This window comes from Carassius auratus, chromosome 41, assembly GCF_003368295.1.
Source record: "Carassius auratus strain Wakin chromosome 41, ASM336829v1, whole genome shotgun sequence".
Lineage (NCBI taxonomy): Eukaryota > Metazoa > Chordata > Actinopteri > Cypriniformes > Cyprinidae > Carassius > Carassius auratus.
The window spans coordinates 22,132,879-22,155,492 of NC_039283.1; the positions used below are offsets into that span (position 1 = coordinate 22,132,879).

The window sequence follows — 22,614 nt, forward strand, 5'->3', positions numbered from 1 at the left end:
ATTGTTATCTATTTATCATATAATAGTATTAAAATTACCATTCTACTACTTGTTATCTTAAAACTGATCATAGTTATGTAGTGTTTTTTATTAATACAATAATGTAAGTCGTGGCCTAATGGTTAGAGGGTTGGACTCCCAATCGAAGGGTTGTGAGTTCTAGTCTCGGGCCGGACGGAATTGGGGGTGGGAGTAGTGCATGAACAGCTCTCTCTCTCCACCTTCAATACCACGACTTAGGTGCCCTTGAGCAAGGCATCGAACCCCCAACTGCTCCCCGGGCGCCGCAGCATAAATGGCTGCCCACTTCTCCGGGTGTGTGCTCACAGTGTGTGTGTGTGTGTGTTCACTGCTCTGTGTGTGTGCATTTCGGATGGGTTAAATGCAGAGCACAAATTCTGAGTATGGGTCACCATACTTGGCTGAATTTCACTTCACTTCACTTATACATTATTGTACAGTACATGCAACTGTTTTATTACATGAGCCTTAATTTAGACATGTCGGTGTGTAAAATTGATGCTTTGTGTAATTATATTTAGTTTTAAATAGAGAGATTTAACCATTTTGACTTAACTGATCTAATGTATCGGTTATAAATGACGAGTCAATAAAAGAAATAAAATCTCTCATGAAAATAATACATCACTTATTCACGGTACATTTTAAAAGTAATGCCTTCTCATAACCAGATTATACTAATGGTCATTTTCATCATGACACTATTTTTTTTTATTATTCAGAGAACAACAACATCATATTACACGATATATAATAATAGAGAAAAGTAAAATAGAGCAAAAGGCCATATTGTAGAAGAAAATATTATATAAATAATGAATACACTGTCGACAGTCATGATGTCATTAATTAATAAACTTTACAACAAAATACAATGGTGTGATTAGTCCAAATATATATATATATATATATATATATATATATATATATATATATATATATATATATATATATATATATATATATATATATATATATATATATATATATTATTATTATTATTTTATGTAGGTCTTTTTATTTTAGTATATTAGTTATTATTTTCTTATTTCCGCTACTGACTCTTTCGTCATGGTCAAAAACTCTTATTTTGAAAGTTCAATGGTACGCATGCGTAGTTTGTGTTGTGGAAAGCGCCATGCTCCAGTTTCAGCATGTTTCCGTCTGAATCGTCTCTGCTGTCACTGCATGTGATCTCGCATTAACTGGTAAGGTCATACACCCCGTTGATTCTTGAAATTCAAATTCCAGGAAGTTCTTTACCGGTCTAAATGCTTTGAAGTGATTCTTTAAGACTGTTCATGTTAAGATAACGTTAGGTGATTTTGGTGTTACCTGCAGTAAGGGAGCAGTCATGAGTCCCAGTCCCAGCCAGGGCTCCCCTGTCCCTCTGACCCTCACCAGCAGCCTGCAGAGACTCTTCAGTCATGTGAAGATCGAGAATTTAATAGCAGGGCTCAGTGGAGGAGTGGTGTCCACACTGGTGCTGCATCCTTTGGATCTTGTCAAAATTAGGTTCGCGGGTAAGTTATCTGTAAAACCAGAACCAATATGTCATTAAATGTACTGGGTGGTCATGCCATTTGAGATTAAAAGGTCAGTTTTATAGCTAATAATAATGCTTAATAATGATTTTTTTTATTTTAATAAAAAATAGGTACTGTATTTTGAAAAATATGAATAACCGCAATTTATTGCATGTTATTTATCATAAACATATATGCACATTTAAATGTAAATGAAAATATGTCAACATTTGACAAATGTAGTAATTTATTATTAAACTGTACAACAAAATGTTATGATGTGATTAGTCCCAGAATAAATATATGAAACTTGTCCAACATCTAGATGTCTAGTTCTAGCAAACATTAATATCATTAATTATAGTGGGAAAAGTTCTAATAGTTAGCTTCATTTTAATAAAACATGTAGGCGCTGTACATAGAAACAATATTAACAACCGTGATTAACACGTTTTATTATAATACTAAACAGATCAGATTTAAATATATATATATGGAAATATATCAACATATATATCTGTCAACTTTACAAGCAAATGGTATGATGTGATTAGCCCCGAAATAAATATTTGTAATTGTCAACATCTAGATGCATAGTTTAATAAATTGTATTTGCAATTATATTTATATATTCAAATTATTGTAAAATAAATAAATAAAATAAAGATTTTGTATCAGGAATTGTATGTAAAACAGACCATTTCCAAATGAATTTAAATTTATGATGTCAAGTAAATCAAATAAATTGTTGCATAAAGTTTAACAGATTTTTCTGTATAGTGTATGAGAGTTTTTGCAGTATCCCAGCATGCATTGCTGAAAGGTGTGGCATGAGTAAGGCTCAACTGTTTTGCTCTTTACTGTATTACAGTGAGTGACGGGCTGGATGTTAGACCGAAATACAGCGGAGTTCTGCACTGCATGAAAAGCGTCTGGCAGCAGGAGGGTCTCAGGGGCCTTTATCAAGGTGTCACCCCAAATATCTGGGGTGCTGGAGCATCATGGGGGCTTTACTTTTTCTTGTATGCATTTTTCTCCCTGTAATGAGCACTGTATAATGCATCCTGCATGGTGTATATTTTTGCATTATGTAAAGAGCTTATAATTTTTTGTGAAAATAGTGCATGCCTAAAGGGGTCATATGATGTGATGTGAAATTTTTCTTTCCTTTTTGGAGTGTTACAAGCTCTTGGTCCATGAAAAAGATCTGTTAAGTTGCAAAGACTAAAGTCTCAAATCCAAAAAGATATTCTTTATAAAAGTAAACATGTCTACGTCTCTATGTGGAAATATTTGCATAAAGCTGCCCAAATCTTCACGCAAAGAAAGAAGGTGTGGTTCCAGTAGCACAGTAAGTGTTGAAGCAGTCATGTCAGGGAGATGCTGTGTGTATCTAGGAGAAAGCAAATGCACTTTATTTGGCCTTCTGAAAGTAGATGCATTTAGGGATCTATAAGATTACTTACAACAGAACAGCAATGCATTTTATGGAAGACTGTTTAATGAACCTGAGAGAGGAGGTCATTCTGACTTTGCTACGACAATCTGGGGCTTCTGAATCAGCTACTGTAAGTATGTTTTGTTATTCATTTAAGTATTTGCTATTGAATGTTCAAATGCAGAGTTTTGCGCATCGTGTGTGTGAGAGGCAGAGAGACAAGGTAACACAGAGGAGTCAGCCGTCTTAACAATCGGTGGCTTGTGTACCTCAAACACATACGAGCTTCATGACTGTGTCTGTCACACCACTATGTTCCTCTTTCGAGCTTGAACTGATGGTAAAACTAATGACATTTTTAATTCTGCCTACATTTATGTTGAAAGATGAAGCTCGTGATTATGGAAAGGGGCGTTACATTTCCCATAAGTGCTTGCGGTGTTCGGCCAATCACAATGCACTCTGTCAGTTGGCCAATCAGAGCAGACTGTGTTTGTAGGAAACAGGGACTTTGTAGAAAACAACATGTTTGAGAGAAGGGGGGCAAAGAGGACCTACAATAATGTACAGTATTTGAAAAAATTATGTGTTTTTTTAACATTAAAGCATGTCAGCATATTCTGTTACATCAAATACACCAAATAATGATCTTTAAAAAAGCATCATATGGCCCCTTTAAGTTTTACTTTTAGTTGCAATGCTTTTCAGTACAGAATCAATTAGGTGTTTCGATATAAACATCACTTAAGTAATATAATTTTTTTTATTATTTGCAGCTACAATGCAATCAAAGCGCAAAGGAAAGAGGGCAGACAGACAGAGCTGAGTGCTACTGAACATCTGCTGTCAGCAGCAGGAGCAGGTCAGTATATCAACCCTTATTGTTTTATAACCAAGTGGGCACAACCATTAGCAGAGCCATCTATCACTAGACCAGCAGTCTTTGTCTTGATTAGTCCATCAAGTCACGATTTGTCCATTAATATCATATAAAAGCTTTTTGTGACATTAAACGGCATGTAAATGGATCGGAAGAATGGATATAATCTAAACTTCCAGAAAGAGCTCATGTTGAAGAGTATGTGTGTCATGTGCTTCTCTAATTGAATGAGGCACATCCTTCACTGGAATGACTCCGCGTGAGCCATTAAAGTCCAGTAATGACTCTTTTCATGTGGATCTTGGTTTTACAACAGCTGCCGTTCATTTACTTTATGTTTAATGTCACTGTTTTTAAGGGGCGGTGACGCTTTGCCTGACCAATCCCATCTGGGTCACCAAAACTCGTCTGGTTCTGCAGTACAGCGCCGATCCATCTAAGAAGCAGTACAAGGGGATGATGGATGCTCTTGTGAAAATCTACCGCCATGAAGGGATCGCAGGCCTCTATGGGGTACAAGTGGCTTTCTATGGCAACTTATAGGGAATGTTTCTTTTAACAGGAAATAGTTGAAGAAATTCCAAATTGTGCCAGTAGGAGGAGCACTTGTATAAGGAAATAAGGAGTGTGCACGGGAATGTTGTGTTGCATGTTGTGGAGTTTGTTTGTTTGCTTTATCTAGTTAAGTTAACTGTTATGATCCCTAGGGGTTTGTCCCGGGATTGCTTGGAACCTCCCATGGTGCACTGCAGTTCATGGCATATGAAGAGCTGAAGAGAGATTATAACAAATATAGAAAGATGCAACCAGATGCTAAACTGGTTAGTATGAGCACGACACACTTTGATAGTTTATAAAATGAACTAAATGTTTACTGCATATTGTGCCCTTTTAAAATGTGAAACATCACATTATGCAACAATAAACATTTCAAAATAGATATGCTGTTGTCACTTGACCTTGCATGTTTAATTTTAGGTGTCCAAATTGGCATCACTTTTCAAAGTGGTATTATGCTAAACAGCCTCATTCATCAGCTCATTAATGTAGTTTGTAGTTGCTCATGGTGCATTTTGTGCTCTGTTTTCTCTCTAGAATGCATTAGAATACATTACCATGGCAGCTTTGTCCAAAATATTTGCAGTGGCTATGACATACCCGTATCAGGTGGTCCGAGCCCGTCTGCAAGATCAGCACAACACGTATGATGGAGTGATAGATGTTGTCCAGAGAACGTTTCGGTAAGCATGAGATTTACATGCTAAACTCGAACCAAACACAATCATATGTTGGTGATCTAAATAACAAAAACAAAAAAAAACAGCTTCACTTTTATGCAATCGAACCTGCCTTAATGCCCTATAGACTTACATTTTAACTACATTAATGAAATGTGTATATACTGCAGTACCATTCAAATATATATGTTTTTATGAACTGAAGTCTCTTCTGCTTAACAAAGCTGCATTCATTTGATAAAAAAAATACAGTAAAATGTGCAATATTGTGAAATATTATTACAATAAAAGAACTGTTTTCTACTTGAATATATTTTAAAATATAATTTATTCCTATGATGCAAAGCTGAAGTTTTTTTTTGCTGTTTTTATTTTTGCTGAAACTTTAATGCTTTTTGTTCAGGAGTTGATGAATTGTACTGTTTATATTATACATTTGTAATACAATATTGTAATTCAATATATGAAGTGTTTGTATTTTATGTAATATTTTGCAATATTATTGTCGCAATAATCTTTACTGTCAGCTTTGATCAATTTAATGCAACCTTGGTAAATGAAAATATTATTAATTAAAATCTTAATTAAAATCTCCTAAACTTCTGAATGCAGTGTTCTAGAAAATGAGATGAAATGATAACATTAATTTTGATCAAAACAACCAGAGAGCCTATAACGGTTTAATATGTGCAAGATATAAAGCTGATCAGTCTTGAATTTTCACATGTGTTTTTTGGGAGTAGTCTTTAACTTGTGCTTTTCTCCTGGTGTTGGATCAGAAACGAGGGCCTGTTGGGTTTCTACAAAGGCATGGTGCCCAACCTGGTCCGAGTCACTCCGGCCTGCTGCATTACCTTCTTGGTCTATGAGAACGTTTCCCGCTTCCTCCTGGACCAGCACAAGTGAACTGAGAACGGGAATAACTGCAGCGAAGCCGTCCGTCAGAGAGCAGAGCTGGACCTGGGATGGGACGTCCTGTCAGTGACAGTGTTTAACAGCCATGGAGAAGTCAGAAATGTAAACCGAGAGAAATAAAACATCCTGGTCCTCTCTGGAGAACTGAAGTGCATGAGGGCACAGAGGTCAGAGTGTCATTTGTGTGTCTAACAGGAGACACTCGTCAAAAAACCAATACTTGTTTGGTTTCTCTACAACACTGGTGACATTATTGTGAACATGAGTGGTATATTATGTGTGGCTGTAAATTATATTCACATACAGGCTGTTTGTTTTATCTAATAGAAACTTTTTATCAAGAGATAGCAATGGGTTATGATAACAAGGGCTGGGCAATATCTGAAATATCCATATTTGTGAATAATTCACTGTCAGCTTGAAAATAAACAACTTTGTGACTATTCTAATAATTTTAATGTGCTTTTTATCCTCAGTTTCACAGTTGAAAAAAAAAATCCGTGTTTTTTTTTATTTTTATTTTTTTTAATTCCTCCATTTGGTATATTACCACTCAAACATTTGGGTTGGTATTAATATTTTAAAATGTTTTTTAAAGACATCTCACTAAGGCTGCATTTTATTGATTAGAAATACAGAAAAACCGTATACAATAAGTTATATTAATATTTAAATATATTGTAAAATGTAATTTATTCATGTTCATTTCCAGCATCATTACTCCAGTCTTCAGTGTCACATGATCTTCTGAAATCATTCTGATGTGCCGATTTGCTGCTGACAAAAACCCCCATTATTATAAAATGCTGAAAACATTTGTGTTGACAGTTTTGTGTTTCTGGATTCTTTGATGAATAGAAGGTTCAAAAGAACAGCACTTATTGAAATAGAAATCTACTGTAACATTATAAATGTCTTTTCTGCAATTTCAGACCAAATACATACATTTTGAGATCGATTGTATTGCAAATATTGTCAGAAGGCAGAAAATAGAGATATAATTGTTTTGGCTATATTGCCCAATGGTAATTCATCAGTGGTTTTATGAGTGTGTAATTCTTCTTCATGTTTACATCCAGGTTTCATTGACGCTGTATGTGTTCTGTGCAATGACTAAAAAAAAACCTCGGGTTTCACAAGCGCACACACAGATTCACTGAATCTGACATTTCTGGCTCATTGCTGACATTTGTGTTAATGAGCTCAAATTCATGGCGCTTAAAATTTGTTATGCTCATAGGTTAATAACTAATGCTCTTTGAAGAACCTGTACCCAAGATAGGAGTTCTTAAAAAAAATATATATATATATTTTACTGTTCCTGTCCAGACTCAAATTGTTAAACATAATTACTTACAAACGTACTTTTACTGTAGTTTTAAGAGTTTGTCACTCCAGTACGAGGTTAAGTGATTGTTTCAGCCCTTGTTTGTAGAGGTAGACATCAAGAGAGGGCTGTCGGACTTAAATATAGGCTACATAAATGTCACAAAATATCAAACCGAGTGGCATCTGCAAACAAATGCTGCCGAAGCGCTTCTAGAAATATATCAAGGTACAGTGGATGAAAAGTTTAGAGCCCTACTGATGATTAAGTCTAGAGTGTGTCCACCTTTGTGTGTGGGTCCATGTACATGCTGAATCGACAGGTAAAAAACAGCCTCAAGTCCAAATATTTATCACCAATTAACTGTTTGACAAACACTTCCTGCTTCGATGTCCAAATCTGAATTAAAAAAAATCTCAAACATGCTACGAAGTGCCGATCTGAATCAACCGAGTCGCGAACAGGCTCCGAAGTCCCGATCTGAATCAACCGAGTCGCGAACGTGCTCCGAAGTGCCGATCTGAATCAACCGAGTCGCGAACAGGCTCCGAAGTCCCGATCTGAATCAACCGAGTCGCGAACAGGCTCCGAAGTCCCGATCTGAATCAACCGAGTCGCGAACATGCTCCGAAGTGCCAATCCGAATCAACCGAGTCGCGAACATGCTCCGAAGTCCCGATTTGAATCAACCGAGTCGCGAACAGGCTCCGAAGTCCCGATCTGAATCAACCGAGTCGCGAACAGGCTCCGAAGTCCCGATCTGAATCAACCGAGTCGCGAACATGCTCCGAAGTCCCGATTTGAATCAACCGAGTCGCGAACAGGCTCCGAAGTCCCGATCTGAATCAACCGAGTCGCGAACAGGCTCCGAAGTCCCGATCTGAATCAACCGAGTCGCGAACATGCTCCGAAGTGCCAATCCGAATCAACCGAGTCGCGAACAGGCTCCGAAGTGCCGATCTGAATCAACCGAGTCGCGAACATGCTCCGAAGTCCCGATTTGAATCAACCGAGTCGCGAACAGGCTCCGAAGTCCCGATCTGAATCAACCGAGTCGCGAACAGGCTCCGAAGTCCCGATCTGAATCAACCGAGTCGCGAACATGCTCCGAAGTGCCGATCTGAATCAACCGAAATCAACCGAGTCGCAAACAGGCTCCGAACTGCCGATCTGAATCAACCAAGTCGCGAACAAAAAAAAAAAAAAAAAAAAAAAAAATATATATATATATATATATTCTAAGCAAACAACAATAGCCCATGTTTAGTAAACATTTTTTTATTGAGACTATAAAAAATAATTCTGCATCTATTTTTAGGCTACGCCACTGGTTGGAAGGAAATGAAAGTAAAAAAATAAATAAAATGTTTTTGGTTTCCCAAAGAACCTTTCAGTGAATAGTTCTTAAAAAAAAAAAAATATCTACACTTTACTCATCCAATGAACATTTAGTCCAGTAAACTCTTAAACATAAAAAGTTCTTTATTGGCATTTATGGTTCCTTTAACATCCATGGAATCTTTCCAGTCCTCAAAAGGTTCTTTTTTTATTTTATTTTTTTTAGATCAAGGGTTTCCTCCCTCTCCCCACTATCCCTCGTTCCTTTCTTTCTCACATTCTGCTGCCTTTTATCAGTCTCTATCAGTAAAATTTCCGAGAGCTACTGTCACTATATTTCCTTTTCATCAGGTGCAGGCAACACTTTTTTGGAACAGATATAAATTTCCATCCGACCAACAGTACTTTGTAAAATAATAATACAAAAATAAAAATAAAAAATAAAAAGTCATCAACGATAACATTATTTGGTCATAAGAGCCAAAGCACATTGTCCTGAGAAGAAGAGGGAAAAAAATCTTTACAAATACCTTTTTTTTTCATAAAAAAAACAGTATGTATAACAGATAAAATAATTATATTTGCTGCATTCTCCATTCTTATTTTCTGCAGTGTTTTAGTGTCTATCATGCTGCTCACCGTGTTTCTGCTAGTGTAGTTAAAATACCTTCATCATCTGTAGCTCTTGTAGGACTTTAAGTCTCTGAAAAGGGTTTGAATTAAGCTCTACATAATACCATACTCTTCATATGGTATTCATACCATACTCTTCGAGGATATAATGGCGAAAGATCATTATAAGTGAGCGCGAGTGCTTGTGGTGTGTACAGATCCACTGCTTTGATCCGCTGTAGGAACAATAAAATGGTCCCATTTGATCCATGTTCATCACACTATGAAAAAAAAGGTTATTTTTAGAACTGATCACTGAAAATTTGGATGCAAAAAGGATGCAAATTGGACTCTTCCATGGCATCTGTGAAAAACCCTAAAGAATATTTTGTGGAATCAAAAGTATGTTAAATGTTCTTCATGGAACCGTCAATGTCAATAAAAAAAAATATTTTAAGAGTAGTACAAAGCAATTCATCTTTAAAAAAAGAAAAAAAAGAAAATTGTAGTAGCACAGAAAGTGCTTGGTAGTTTCTGGAAGATTGTGAGGGACTCAGCTGCTCAGAGGAAGCTCTTCTATGATCACGCGGGAAACAGAATTCCAGCCGGTTGAAGCGTCTCCATGTGGATAGTCTCCGCAGGTTCCCACCCAGATCGCTACATCAACCAGGCCTTTCCGAACTCCTTCACATAAACCTTCAACTGAAACAAACAGACGGTGTGTCAGTCTGACCGTTTCTCATAACTCTGCTCTGGTACTCAGATGACCATCTCAGACTTCAAGCTGAACTTTATATTACAGGTCAAAACCGAGGGGAAAACAGCATGAGTCATTCTACACAAGGCTGCCTTTTGTGCTCCTTATTAACATGTGTTAGGCATAATGGTCAGACAGACAGTCATTATCGCAAAATAGACCCAAACACCAAATATCCTGATTCATCCTGAAAGGGTTTATTTAGCAAAATGACCAGTTCTCCAACATCTCCCTGCTTATTATTATTATACATATTTAAAATATTCTACAAATATAAATAAATAATTGCTGAATATATATATATATATATATATATATATATATATATATATATATATATATATATATATATATATATATATAAAATACATATTATAAAATATTTAAATTTTTCTAATGATTTAAGAAAAAATATAAAATTATATATACTGAAAAAATACATTATTTATTTTAAGTTATTTAAGAATGAATATAAACATTTAATTAAATAATTGACAGATAAATAATAATAATTATTCAATAAACTGTATATGTACAGCACATATTCCCTTTGATTTTCATGTGTGACGTGTCTTGACAAAAATAAAATAAAAGTCTAAAACAACATTCAAAAATAGTTTTTTTCACAATACCAAAAAAAGTGATCAAATGTAATGTATGATGTAAAGTTGTTATTTATTTTTTAAAAAGACAAGTAAAATTTGTTTTTTTGACACAGATTAAACATCAGCCTTGTTACTAAGATTTTAATAATTTCCACCTACTAAAAATAATGCATGACTCAAAAATAAAATCATTCTTTCAGCAGAACTCTGCAAGTAAATATCTCGCTTGCCAACATTTGTCCAACATTAATTTCTGCAAAATTATTAACACTAGAAGACTTATTTGTCTGATAGAATGTTACAAATCTTGCAAAAATGTACTTTAAAAATCTCCATTTCAAACTGGAGTTTCATAAAATGCCATAACAGGACTGATGTGTGCTGAGACACACTGTAAGGACTTGTTTTTGGCAGTCTCAGATTTCCAGTTCTGATGTCACTGTCTGAACGAGTGGTTTCTTGGCTCTTACCTGATGTGGTTCTGTGTATGTTGATGGTGGAGTTGAATTCTGGACTTCCCTGGTCCAGGTAAACGATGGACTCTATAGGCAGCGGAGCGGCACATTCTGCCCCATTAAAAGTGAAGTACCAGCGCTGACAACAAGCTGTCTTACACTTCAGCCTGAGTGAGCCGCTGAACAGCACACGGAGAGCACTGTCTGCATGCTTCTTAGTGAACGTACACTCCTGAGGACAGGAACACAGGAAGAGCTGATGAATCTGATGCCTTGTTTACAACACACCTGCTCGAAAGAAGCATATAAACCAAACATATCCTGCAGAAAAAATCCTGTGGTATGCTGATGCTCTGAGACAGTATTACCAAAGTGCTTTGAGTCTTATCATTGTTCTGAATGATTACCAAGTGGTTGCCACCACTATTACTTTTCCAAATATTATTATAATTACCTACACAATTGTATATAAATTGCACTCTTTTTTTTGACAAAGAGCTGCAGAAAATTTGTAAATATTGAAAATTACATTTATTTATTGAATTATTTTTATATGTATTTATTTTAATTTTAATAGAAATTTTAAACAGTTTTTCCTCACCTAAAAACAAGGTATTACCATGGTACTTTAAAGTTTATACATATATATAACGTCAACCTTACCAATAATTACAAAGAAACAGCAAAACCACACTGAATTAAATGTTACATTTTGAAATAGACAGACTGAAATTGTTTTATTTTGAAATGTACATTTTCTTTCTTGTAAAACATACTCCAATCAACTTTGTTTTATTTACAACTTCCAAAACTAATTTACAGTGTAACAGTGTTGTGACTGTTGACTACAAATAAAAATTGATTATAAATATGTAACAAAGATGGAAAAACACATTTGAAAAACTTATATATATATATATAATAACTACTTATTTTTACTTTCTAGATTTTCAAAAAACTATAGCTTAAATAAAAATAAAAGCTATATAAAATGTTTCGGAAATGAAAGAAAATGAATAAAACTGACAAAAGCACATGCTACAAAAATGACTTAATATGAAAACTGAAAATAATAAATAAAAGCTAATGCCAATTATTATGTATATAAATGATAAAGTAAGAAAGCATTGTTTTTTTGTTTTTTGGACATGCTTTCTAAAGCAGTATTCATAATTGTGACCTCACTGTAATTTTGCCCAGGTCGATGCCGTAGTTGAGAGAGTTCCAGGCACATTGCTTGTAGTTGGGTTTCCACGGCTCTTCAAACCTCTCCGTCACACATTCACCCTTCTCCCCTTTTGCACCATCCCGGCCCGGTATTCCAGGAGTACCTGGAATTCCATTCACTCCTGGATTTCCATCCCTTCCCTGGGTGCCTGCTGGACCTTGGAGGCAGCTGGAATACTGAAAACATGCAGGATTCAACAGGAGGTTTCTGGCATGATACTAAACAGCATATTTTGTAACTTGGAGTTCCTGAACAGTAGGTAACAACCTCATCCAAGTCAAGTCTAGTCAATGTAATGCATCTGGAATGAGCTATTATGGTGTGGTCTCTGGGAACTTATGAAAATACCATGCTATGCCTAATACTTAATGTTTTAGACAATGTAGCTAATGGGCATGGAGAAGTAGCCTACACTGTCTGTGACGCTGCATGCATTAAGCCTGGCTGGATGGAGACTGAATCATCTGTCCAATCAGTCTGTCATTATGTCATTTATTATCTGATCACACAGATGTTCACAGAGTTTCAGATAAACAAACAGCTTAAACGCGGATATGGCATTCTTTGACAGTATGATCATCTTAAAACATGCAGGGTTATACTAGTCGAGTACTAACCTGATTAACCATGCAAAATGCCAGTATGAATTACTAAAATGTTTGTGGGTGGTTTCCAGTGTGTTATTTAATTTGCAGGTTTGACTTTGGTTAAATCGAACTTTGTTTGCTAGGCTTGGTGTTAAAAATGATGGAACCAGGACTAAATGTAGTCTAACCTTTTCTACTTTCTTTCTTCTTGTTTTTTTGGTCTGGACCAAGACAACTGACCTACAAGTTCAGTTTTGCTAAATTAGCAATATTGCCAACCCAAGACAAAACTTTAGGCACAGTGACTATCGTAACAGACAATAAATAAATAAATATAATATATTATATTTTTATAAATACATAACAATAAATTTGTGTAGCCTGAACAAGAAATAACACTCATCATCAAACCACGCTATATTAGGCTATTTTTGTTAAATAACTAAACACTGCAACTTTTAAAATAAAAAATGAAGCTCAAATAAAAACAATACACTTTTGCATTGACTCTAAACAGAAGTTTAAAACTAAAGTTATGTAAATAAAAGCTTACTCGAAATATTATAATAGAAAATACATAGCCTAATGGCCTACTAAAAATTGTATAGGCTAGATGGCACCAACAGCTAAATATTTGCTTAATAATATGCACTAATAGTCAAAATATATGATGTTATGCATTCATTTAATCAACTACCAGAACCTGCAGAGCCTTTGTGAGCAGAAAAATGCATTTAAATGAACATTCAGTTGACTTATGCCAGTGCCACTGATGGCTGAGAAACTTCGCCAAAATGCCAGGTGGAACAACCAGCGAGCTCTGCGACCATGCAGAAAAAGGGCATGCATAATAGGCTATTTAAGAGTTTTTTTGTACAAATGTACGCGCATTAGCGAGCCAGTGACACACCAAACATTTACATATCAATAAGTGAAGGGCTTCTGAGCGCACGTGTCGAATATGAAGTGATTTTATCGCCTAACCAAACCTTGTCTGCGTGAACAATACATGGCTCTGGGCGCAGGGGGTCTGGCTTTAGTAAGCAGCTCCGTTGTCACCTGAGTCTCTTCTGCAAGAGTAATGCAGCTTCTAATTAGCATGCCTGCGAGCACAGAGCTGTGGAAATAAGGGCCCTTAAATAGGTAATAAATCTTCCCGATACAGGCCATGGGCAAGCCAGGAAGTGAAATGTATTCATATTTATAAGCTTGCAGTGCCGTGGCCGAGCTCAAGCCTTCAGTGCGCTTGGCTTTGCCTTGCTGGATGCACACAGCACCATTTTCCTCGGTGGCAAGTCTTGCCAGGTTCATTAGTGATGCTTCCCGACTGGTCTGAATGAGAAATTCTCCTCCATATAATCTACACACCGCGAGCAAATACAAAAGAATCACCGTGCCTGTTTTTCATTCCAGTGATAAATCTAGCAGCATGCTTACCTGATACAATCGTTTACAATAAAACACTTTTTTTGGAGATAGAGTAGCTCTGATCTAGGAGCTAAGACATTTTTCCCAGTCCATGATCAATAGAGCCCTGGATTAGTTTTTTGTCATTTCACTGATTATGGTTTATGATAAACCATCTTAACTCATTTGTCGTAGCCCGTAACCTTTCCTGAAATAAAGTCAGCACCTAGGCCCATTCAGCACCTTGTGGTTTATGCTAGGTCATGTTGGTGAGACAAAGCTTGTTAGAAATGTCATTTTGAGAGCACAAAGTATATATTTTTTTTAGCTTGTAACAATATACTTTATTATGCTATCCTTGATGATTTAGTTTCTTCTTTAAAACAAATTTGAAGAAATGTACTGTAGCATTATATCACTTGCTCAGCAATGGATCCCACTGCAGTGAATGGGTGCCGTCAGAATGAGAGTCCAAACAGCTGATTAAGAACATCACAATAATCCACCAGTAATCCACACCACTCCACTCCAGTCCATCATTTAATGTCTTTGATGAGAAAGACATTACATTTCTCCAAATCTGTTACAATGAAGAAACAAACTCATCTACATCTTGGATGACCAGATGGTGAGTACACTTTCAGACTAACCAAACAGACTCACCTGTTTTAGCAGAGTACCTGAAACACAATTCTAGCTAGTTTCCTGCAAAAGGCTTTGAAAGGAGTTTAAACAGCATTGTCACATCCTTTTTAGCAATCAATGCATTGTTACCGCTTGGTTAACTGGTCCCTGTGACTCATATTCTTCTTGCATCTGCGAAAATCAATCTGGCATTGTTCAATATTGGCAAAGGCTTTAGTCAATAAGAAAAACTTGCACTGTCTGCAGGAAATCACTGTTTTAATATTGATTCTTTTGAAGAGACAGAATCAGCTAGCATAACCAATTATCTTTTAGTCACTCATACTACATGGTTAAAACTGAAGTGTCTGATGTTATGACCTCTTTCAGACAGCTCAAAATAAAGTTTCTAGAACCTCTGAAAGAAGACAAAACTTCTTATTTAAAAAAGCTATGTGCAGAGGAGACCTCATTTATAACTGTTTTAGAGAAATAAGGTCTTGTGAGATAAAAAATAAAATCATATCTCTCCTGCAGAGATTCAAAATAGATCTCAAACTGTGCAAAGTGTGCAATAAAAAGTCTGTAATCTCAAAATCTTGAACATTAATCAGATTTATTCCAAAATGAGCTGAGCTGCTATGCACAGTCCTTTTTAGCTCCCTACTCTTTAAAGTCAACGCTTGCCTGGAATTTTATGAGAAACATCTGAATAATTAAGTAACACATAATTTAGTCTCAGAGCAATCAAGTTTCCTTTGGGTTTAAATGCAACACACACACACACTCACAAAGAAATATAAAGTTATCCTGCCCTTTGAAGTAAAAAGAGACAAAAATAATTCAATAAATACTTAGTCTTACTTTTTCCATGTAGTCAACATCCTTTTGGCGCAGACCTCTGGTTTTTAATTTTTCTGCTTTGTAACATGTAAATAATAAGCAGAAGATGACCAATACCCGTGTCTTCAAGTGTCCCATATTTTAGCTGAGCAGTTAGAGAAAACAGGGCTGCTTACATCTGTTGAGTTCTAGACAGGACTGAGAGAGAGAGAGAGAGAGAGAGAGAGATGTGGGAGGTGGAGAGAGGTGGGGCTGATGTGATCTCTCTAGGGACCAATTACTCCCAGACTGCTGGAGAAACTTCCCTCCACATGTAGAATCGGATTATAATGGGAACATAGAACAGGAACCAATACTTCTCATTTTCTTATCAGTGGTTTCTCAGTAGATTTTTGCACAGGTGAGAAGCCCTCTAACTTTTTATGCATCATAGAGCACTCTGAAAAACTTTTTTTGTTTTTTTGTCCAGGCTAAAAATGTTGCATTTAAAGGGATAGTTCACCACAGCTAACCATTCTGCCATTGTTTATGCTCCCTGATGACAGTCCAAGTCTGGAAAAAAAGAAAGTCACCCATGGAACATAAAAGTAAGTACTTTGCTGAGTTCACAGTGCTCTTTCCCATGCAGCAAAGGAAAAATCACAATAAAAGCACTGTATAAGTTGTCCTGTGCATTGCATTCATGAAATTAAGAGCAATATTATTTTGCAAAATAGATGACCCCCCCCCCCCCAAAAAAAAAACATAAAAGGAAACCATTTAGCCAAAAAAATAAATAAATATTTTTTATTATATTTTCTTACATTTAAATGCATGCTAATGTGGTTTGAGAGTTGTAGTGGAGAGGGGGATTTAAAATTCAGCTTTTTCCTTCCCTTTGCAGGGTTGATTTTTAAAGTATGCCGAGTATTTCTAATGCTCACAACATTTTTCAAAATGACTTTCTGGTTTTATTTCTTACTTTCTGACATTAGCTTTTCTTCTTTTGATGTGATTTGCTTGCTGCTTTTCTTTGATTATGGCAGATTTTTCACATATAGTAATTATCAAAAGTGTACCTTTTCACTACAAATTCAGCTTTTTAACATGATTTTGAGCAAATGGCTTCAACAGAAGCATATACCATAGATTAAAAACTTCATCTCACAGCAGGTCAGTCAAGTTACTGTTAAAAATCAATTCCCTATGGAGAAAATGAATGGACATGTTGCACTCTGTAGTGTTTTTGTTCTTTTTAAACACTATGAACTGTCAATATAGGAAATGATTGCATAAACACTCTTTAAAAAAAACCACTATTTCACCCTAAAATATAGGCTAAGCATACAGATTTGAAATGACACGAGGGTTAGTGAATAATGACAGAATTTACAGTTTTTGGGGCTTTTTTAAAATCTACACTTTAATCTTAAAACCTGCATATACTAGCCAACTGAGATGTTAGTTAGATTTCCCTTCAACTTTTCACATCTTAAACAAGTCCCCCATTCAATCTTCCAGTCTCCCTCCATTTTTCCTGAACGGCAGCCCCCTGGCGACATCCCAAGGCCGGAGCGGAAACCAAATCTGTGTGCTTACTGTACAGAGTGCCGTTTCTCTGTGACCGAGGTCTTCCTCTTTGCTGAATCGGCTCTTTCTCCTCGCATCACAGCCATCCATTCATTGCTCTGTCGAGACACTGTAAATATGAAGAGATTTGTATTTTTCAAATCATGGATTTAAGCTGCACTATAAAGTAAACTTTCTGCTGTGTGACTGGCCAGCTATTGCGGCCCCTGGACAAGGGCCTTCTAGTAATATTTTCTAAGAGTCATTGTTCATGTTGTATGTGGTGACTAATACATGCGCCCTGAAGGGTCTGTCAGGCTGTGGAGTGTTTGTTTTCAGGTCAAGTATTGAGCGATGAAGAGCGGTTCAGTGACAGTGGGTGGGTGGGCTCGGGGCTGGCTAGTCTTTCAAGAACAGGGCTGGTAACTTAAAGGTTGTAGGTCAAATCCTGCAAGGGCTGATTCATGGATTTATGTTTTAATGGACAGACAGAAATTCAGATAACAGAATCTACATACCGTGAATTTCTATTTCAGACAAAACCTTAAATGGCAGATTACTTGATATGTAAAACAGACATAATTATAATAATAATAATAATAATAATAGTGCAATCAGCTACCGTGCAAGTACTTAAAAAAAATGTATCATAAATATACTGTACTTGGAGCATATACGAAAGAAGTCTCTGTTCAACAAGGCTGAAGTAATTTAATCAAAAATAAAGTAAATGTAATAATATTTTGTGATATATTTTTACAAATTAAAATAACTTATTTATATTTGAATATACATTAAAATATAATTTATTCCTGTCATCAAAGCTGAATTTTCAGCATAACTACTCCTGTCTTCAGTGTCATTTGATCCATCAGAAATGTGAAATTCTAATGTGCAGATTTACTGCTTAGGAAACATTTCTGATTATTATTACTGTTGTAAATAGCTGTGCTACTTTATATGCATTGCATTCTTGCCACAGGAGTTAATTTATTTCAAAAATAAAATCTTACTGAACCCAAAATGTTGAATGATGTGTGATAAACTCAGTATATTCTCAGACGGCTATGACAGCACTGCACACCATACATCACTTTCACAATGAAGGATGCCACACGGGACACTGGATGCAGGAGAACTGATATCTGTCCCCATGGTTACCAACTTATGATGACACGTCCTAACAGAGACACTTAAAGAGAAGAATGAATCTTGACATCTGCATTTTCCCATCACTGCAGAAAGAAAGCAAATAGTCATCAGACACTGTCAAAAGCAGAGCATACCATTGTACTGAATAATTGCATAATAATGTACCATGGAATTTACATGGCATATTTTTAATATGATAATGACATGATATTCAATGACAACATACAAAACATGAATGTCTCAAAATACTGTGGTACATTCTTTGAAGTACCATGTATGTAAATTCCATCAATACTCTACTTCTTGATTGGAGGTAAAGAAGAAGAAAAAGCCACATATCCAATAATAATAATTATAATGATAATAATAATAATGATAATAATGATAATGATAGTGATATATTATCATGGTGCATGTAAAAATGAATAAATAATGAAATAAAAACCTATACATAATAATAACAAACATGGTATTATTCTGGTATATGTTAAAAATAATAATGATGATGAACCAAATAAAAACAATAATTAACATACATAATTATAAACATGTCATTAACATGTATATCTAAGAAAATATTAAAATAAAATCTAGAATAAACAAAATAATAAAAAAATGGACTTGAACACAATATTATTATGGTATATGCAAAATATGTATACAAATAAATAACAGGTACCATAAAAAAACATGGTATTATGATTGGACTTGACTGTGGAGGATACAGTAAATAACTGAAATGGAGGAGAGAATAAACACTGGGGGGCAACAGTGTCATGTGGTGTCCTCCTGGCAGCTGGCAGACTGCTGATTGGATGATATTCTCCTCCGGGTCTGTCCATGAAGAGCCCGGCTGCAAAAAGACAAGTGCTTGAAATGAGTCTCCCCTCGATGCTAATTACTCCTCGACTCACAGCTGCAGGATTTCTGCGAAATGATGATGGTTAAATAAAGCAACAAACTTTATTACATTAATACTCTCATGTGTAACGCCTCTTAACTGTGGTAAATTCACCATAATTTCTCATAACATAAAGCTTTTATAAAACTGCCAGCATTGATACAGAATGTGCAGTTACAAATGCCTCAATTGACATTTACATGATTTCATGGAATTACATATTGCTTAAAATTATTGTAATAATAGCACTCAATAGTAAAAAAAAACAACAAAAAAAACATGGCACATGTCCAATAAAATACAATTGGAAAAATAATATATATATTATATTATTATATTAAAAAAAATAATAATTAGCATTATAAGTGTAAAAAATTATAATGAAAAAATAAATGCAAAAAAAAAACACAATGCTATCATGGTATACAGTATGTAAATAATAATAATTATCATAAAAAATTACAATAAAAATGGCAAAATATGATTTTTACACTTACAGGTGTGTTAATCTAAATTTACAGGATTTCACAGAGTTGCATAATATTTGAAATATTTTTAATAATAATACTCAATATAAGATTTTTTTTATAAATAAAACAAGACACATATCCAATTAAAAATTAATAAATATATACATGATCTATAAAAATGAAACAAAAACACATGATAATTTTATATATAAATAATAATAATAATAAGTGGCATTATATTTACAGTTACAGGTGTGTTAATCAGCATTTACAGGATTTCACAAAGTTGCATAATATTTAAAATATTTGCATCATCATTTCAGGAAAATGAATGAATATTCATGCACAGTAGCAAAGCAGGATCTATCCTGAGGGCACTATAGACGAAGTTTGATGGCGGCAGTCTCACCTGAACTCCACACGAGTCTGACAGTCAAAGGAAAGCAGAGCAGGGACATGCTTTGTCTGACGCCCAGGGACTCGTACAAAAGAAGCCATTTCATGTGTCACATTGTCATCAAAGCAAGCCAATTTTTACTCTGGCTTTTTACCCCCGAAGATTCAGTGAGCAGATGGAAAAGTCATCCGGCGTGACAGACAGCTGAGAGAGAGACGAGAGGCCGGAGAATCTCAAGCAGGCTTCTGTCGCTGTGAGCGCGCGGCCCTAATACAACAGACGCCTTTCAGCAAACAGTCATTTCTCAAAGCCATTCACAAAGCACACAATCTCTCGCTTGAGTGCCGACATTACCGCAAAACTCCTCAACATCTTCACTTTGATGAAGGGAGGTTATTCCAGGAAAAGTTAGCCTGTCATTTACTCACTCAGCGGTGGCTCCAGATCTCAAGGACTTTCTTCAACAAAACAATGCATTTAACAGAATGTCCATGCTGCTAAGAAACGTTTTACACTAACACAGACAGAAAAAGCACCATGACTTGTGCAAATTTTTTTTTAAGTTATACGTTAAGTCCCCTTTATTTATATAGCACTTTATACAATAAGATTGTGTCTGAGCAGCTTTACAGAGATAAACAGAAAAACGATAATGCAAGAGGACAATAGTAATAAGTACCGTATTTTCAGGACTATAAGTCAAAAAAAATGTCATAGTTTGACTGGTCCTGCGACTTAAAGTCAGGTGCGACTTATTTATCAAAATTAATTTGACATGAACCGAGAGAAATGAACCAAGAGAAATGAAACAACAGAAAACATTACCGTCTCCAGCCACGAGAGGGCGCTCTAATGCTGCTCAGTGCTCCTGTAGTCTACACTGAAGACATAGAGCGCCCTCTCGCGGCTGTAGACGGTAATGTTTTCTCTTGGTTCTTGGTTCTGAATAAATGCGACTTTTAGTCCAGTGCGACTTATATATGTTTTTTTCCTCATCATGACGTATTTTTGGACTTATGCGAGTTATAGCCTACTCAGGTGCGACTTATAGTCTGAAATATACGGTAGTCAGTTCATCACCGATTTAGTTATATCATCTGGCTAATTTCAGTTCTCTTCAAATAGTCTGGGCGATTAAGTCAACAATATTGCCAGAAATCAAGTGTCCCCAACTAAGAAAGCCAAAGGAACCAAACTCCATCTGCTACAGAAATGGAAACAAAAAATAATAATAAATAACCTTTGGAGAAAAAAAAAAGAGGCTCAGTTGAGGGGCCAGTTCTCCTCTGGTCAAACAAAACCAGCTTGGGGCGGTTTAATGCCAGGGTGCAACCCAGGTCAGATTGAGCAGAGGACTCGTCTGGTTCTCGTAGCCCTTGCTGAGGAATTGTGCCGATGGCCGACGAGGTCTTTGCAGGGGATCTGTCTCTAGGGCTCATCTAGTTGACATGGTCTCTGTTGACATTCAGAAATCTCTAGGTGCTGATCCACCATCTAATATGAAAACAGACTGGATCTGGGTCTTACACATGAACTTTTTGTGAGGAATAGACTGGAAGTCATTATTTACTGGAAGTAGAGATACCACACGAACATATTATTTAAAGCTGCAGTCCATATGTTTTAGCCTCCGTCTCCATCTCTGTTTGAAACCTAAATGATTGCAATCATTTGCAGAATTATCTTTTTTACGTCAGTAAGATGTGATCAGGATTTGATATATTGAACAAACTGGCAGTAAATACATTTATAACAAAAAATATCTGTTTGAATATATATTTTACTTTATATTCTCTTAAGAAAGCAAAATTTTTTTTATGGTTTTCACAAAAGACATTAAAAAGCACAACTGTTTTCAACATTATTAATAACAAGAAATGTTTCTTGAGCAGCAAATCAGCATATTAAAATGATTTCTGATGGATCATGTGACACTGAAGACTGGAGTAATAATGCACAAGAATAAATTAAATTTTACAATATATTCAAATAGAAATCAGCTACTTAAAATTGTAATAATATTTTGCAATATTAGTGTTTTAGTGTATTTTTCATTAAATAAAGCAGCCTTGATGAGCAATAATGACTTCTTAAAAAAAAAAAACTTTTGAATGGTAGCATAAATGTATTTTTAAAGGAAACTGCAGTTTCAATAATACTAACACTAATATGCAAAAAAAAAAAAAATAATAATTATAGGAATTTATTTTAACATTGTATACATACATTATAATTTTTCCCCCGATAATACATTTTTGCCACTTAAAAACATACACATGTGAAAAATAAGTGTAAAGCATAAACATATACCATACAAAAGGATGCATAATCAACCATAAACCTAA

General features: G+C 35.4%; 2 protein-coding genes across 2 annotated transcripts; one reads left to right on the forward strand and one right to left on the reverse strand.

The window, feature by feature from the left end:
• The first annotated feature begins 1,103 nt into the window (after positions 1 to 1,103).
• LOC113059290 (mitochondrial folate transporter/carrier-like) lies at positions 1,104 to 6,467 on the forward strand. The gene is made up of 8 exons (XM_026227675.1): positions 1,104 to 1,229; positions 1,363 to 1,544; positions 2,419 to 2,569; positions 3,762 to 3,847; positions 4,224 to 4,378; positions 4,573 to 4,686; positions 4,961 to 5,106; positions 5,883 to 6,467. The coding sequence occupies exons 2-8, from the start codon at positions 1,376 to 1,378 to the stop codon at positions 6,007 to 6,009; spliced, it is 948 nt and encodes a 315-aa protein (XP_026083460.1). The 5' UTR covers positions 1,104 to 1,229; positions 1,363 to 1,375; the 3' UTR covers positions 6,010 to 6,467.
• Positions 6,468 to 8,646: 2,179 nt separating this feature from the next.
• On the reverse strand, positions 8,647 to 16,016 carry LOC113059292 (collagen triple helix repeat-containing protein 1-like). Its single transcript, XM_026227678.1, has 4 exons — positions 15,823 to 16,016; positions 12,298 to 12,516; positions 11,128 to 11,344; positions 8,647 to 9,997 (listed from the first exon to the last, which is right to left on the reverse strand). Exons 1-4 carry the CDS (start codon positions 15,937 to 15,939, stop codon positions 9,849 to 9,851), a joined length of 702 nt encoding a protein of 233 aa, XP_026083463.1. The 5' UTR covers positions 15,940 to 16,016; the 3' UTR covers positions 8,647 to 9,848.
• Between the last annotated feature and the right edge of the window lie 6,598 nt (positions 16,017 to 22,614).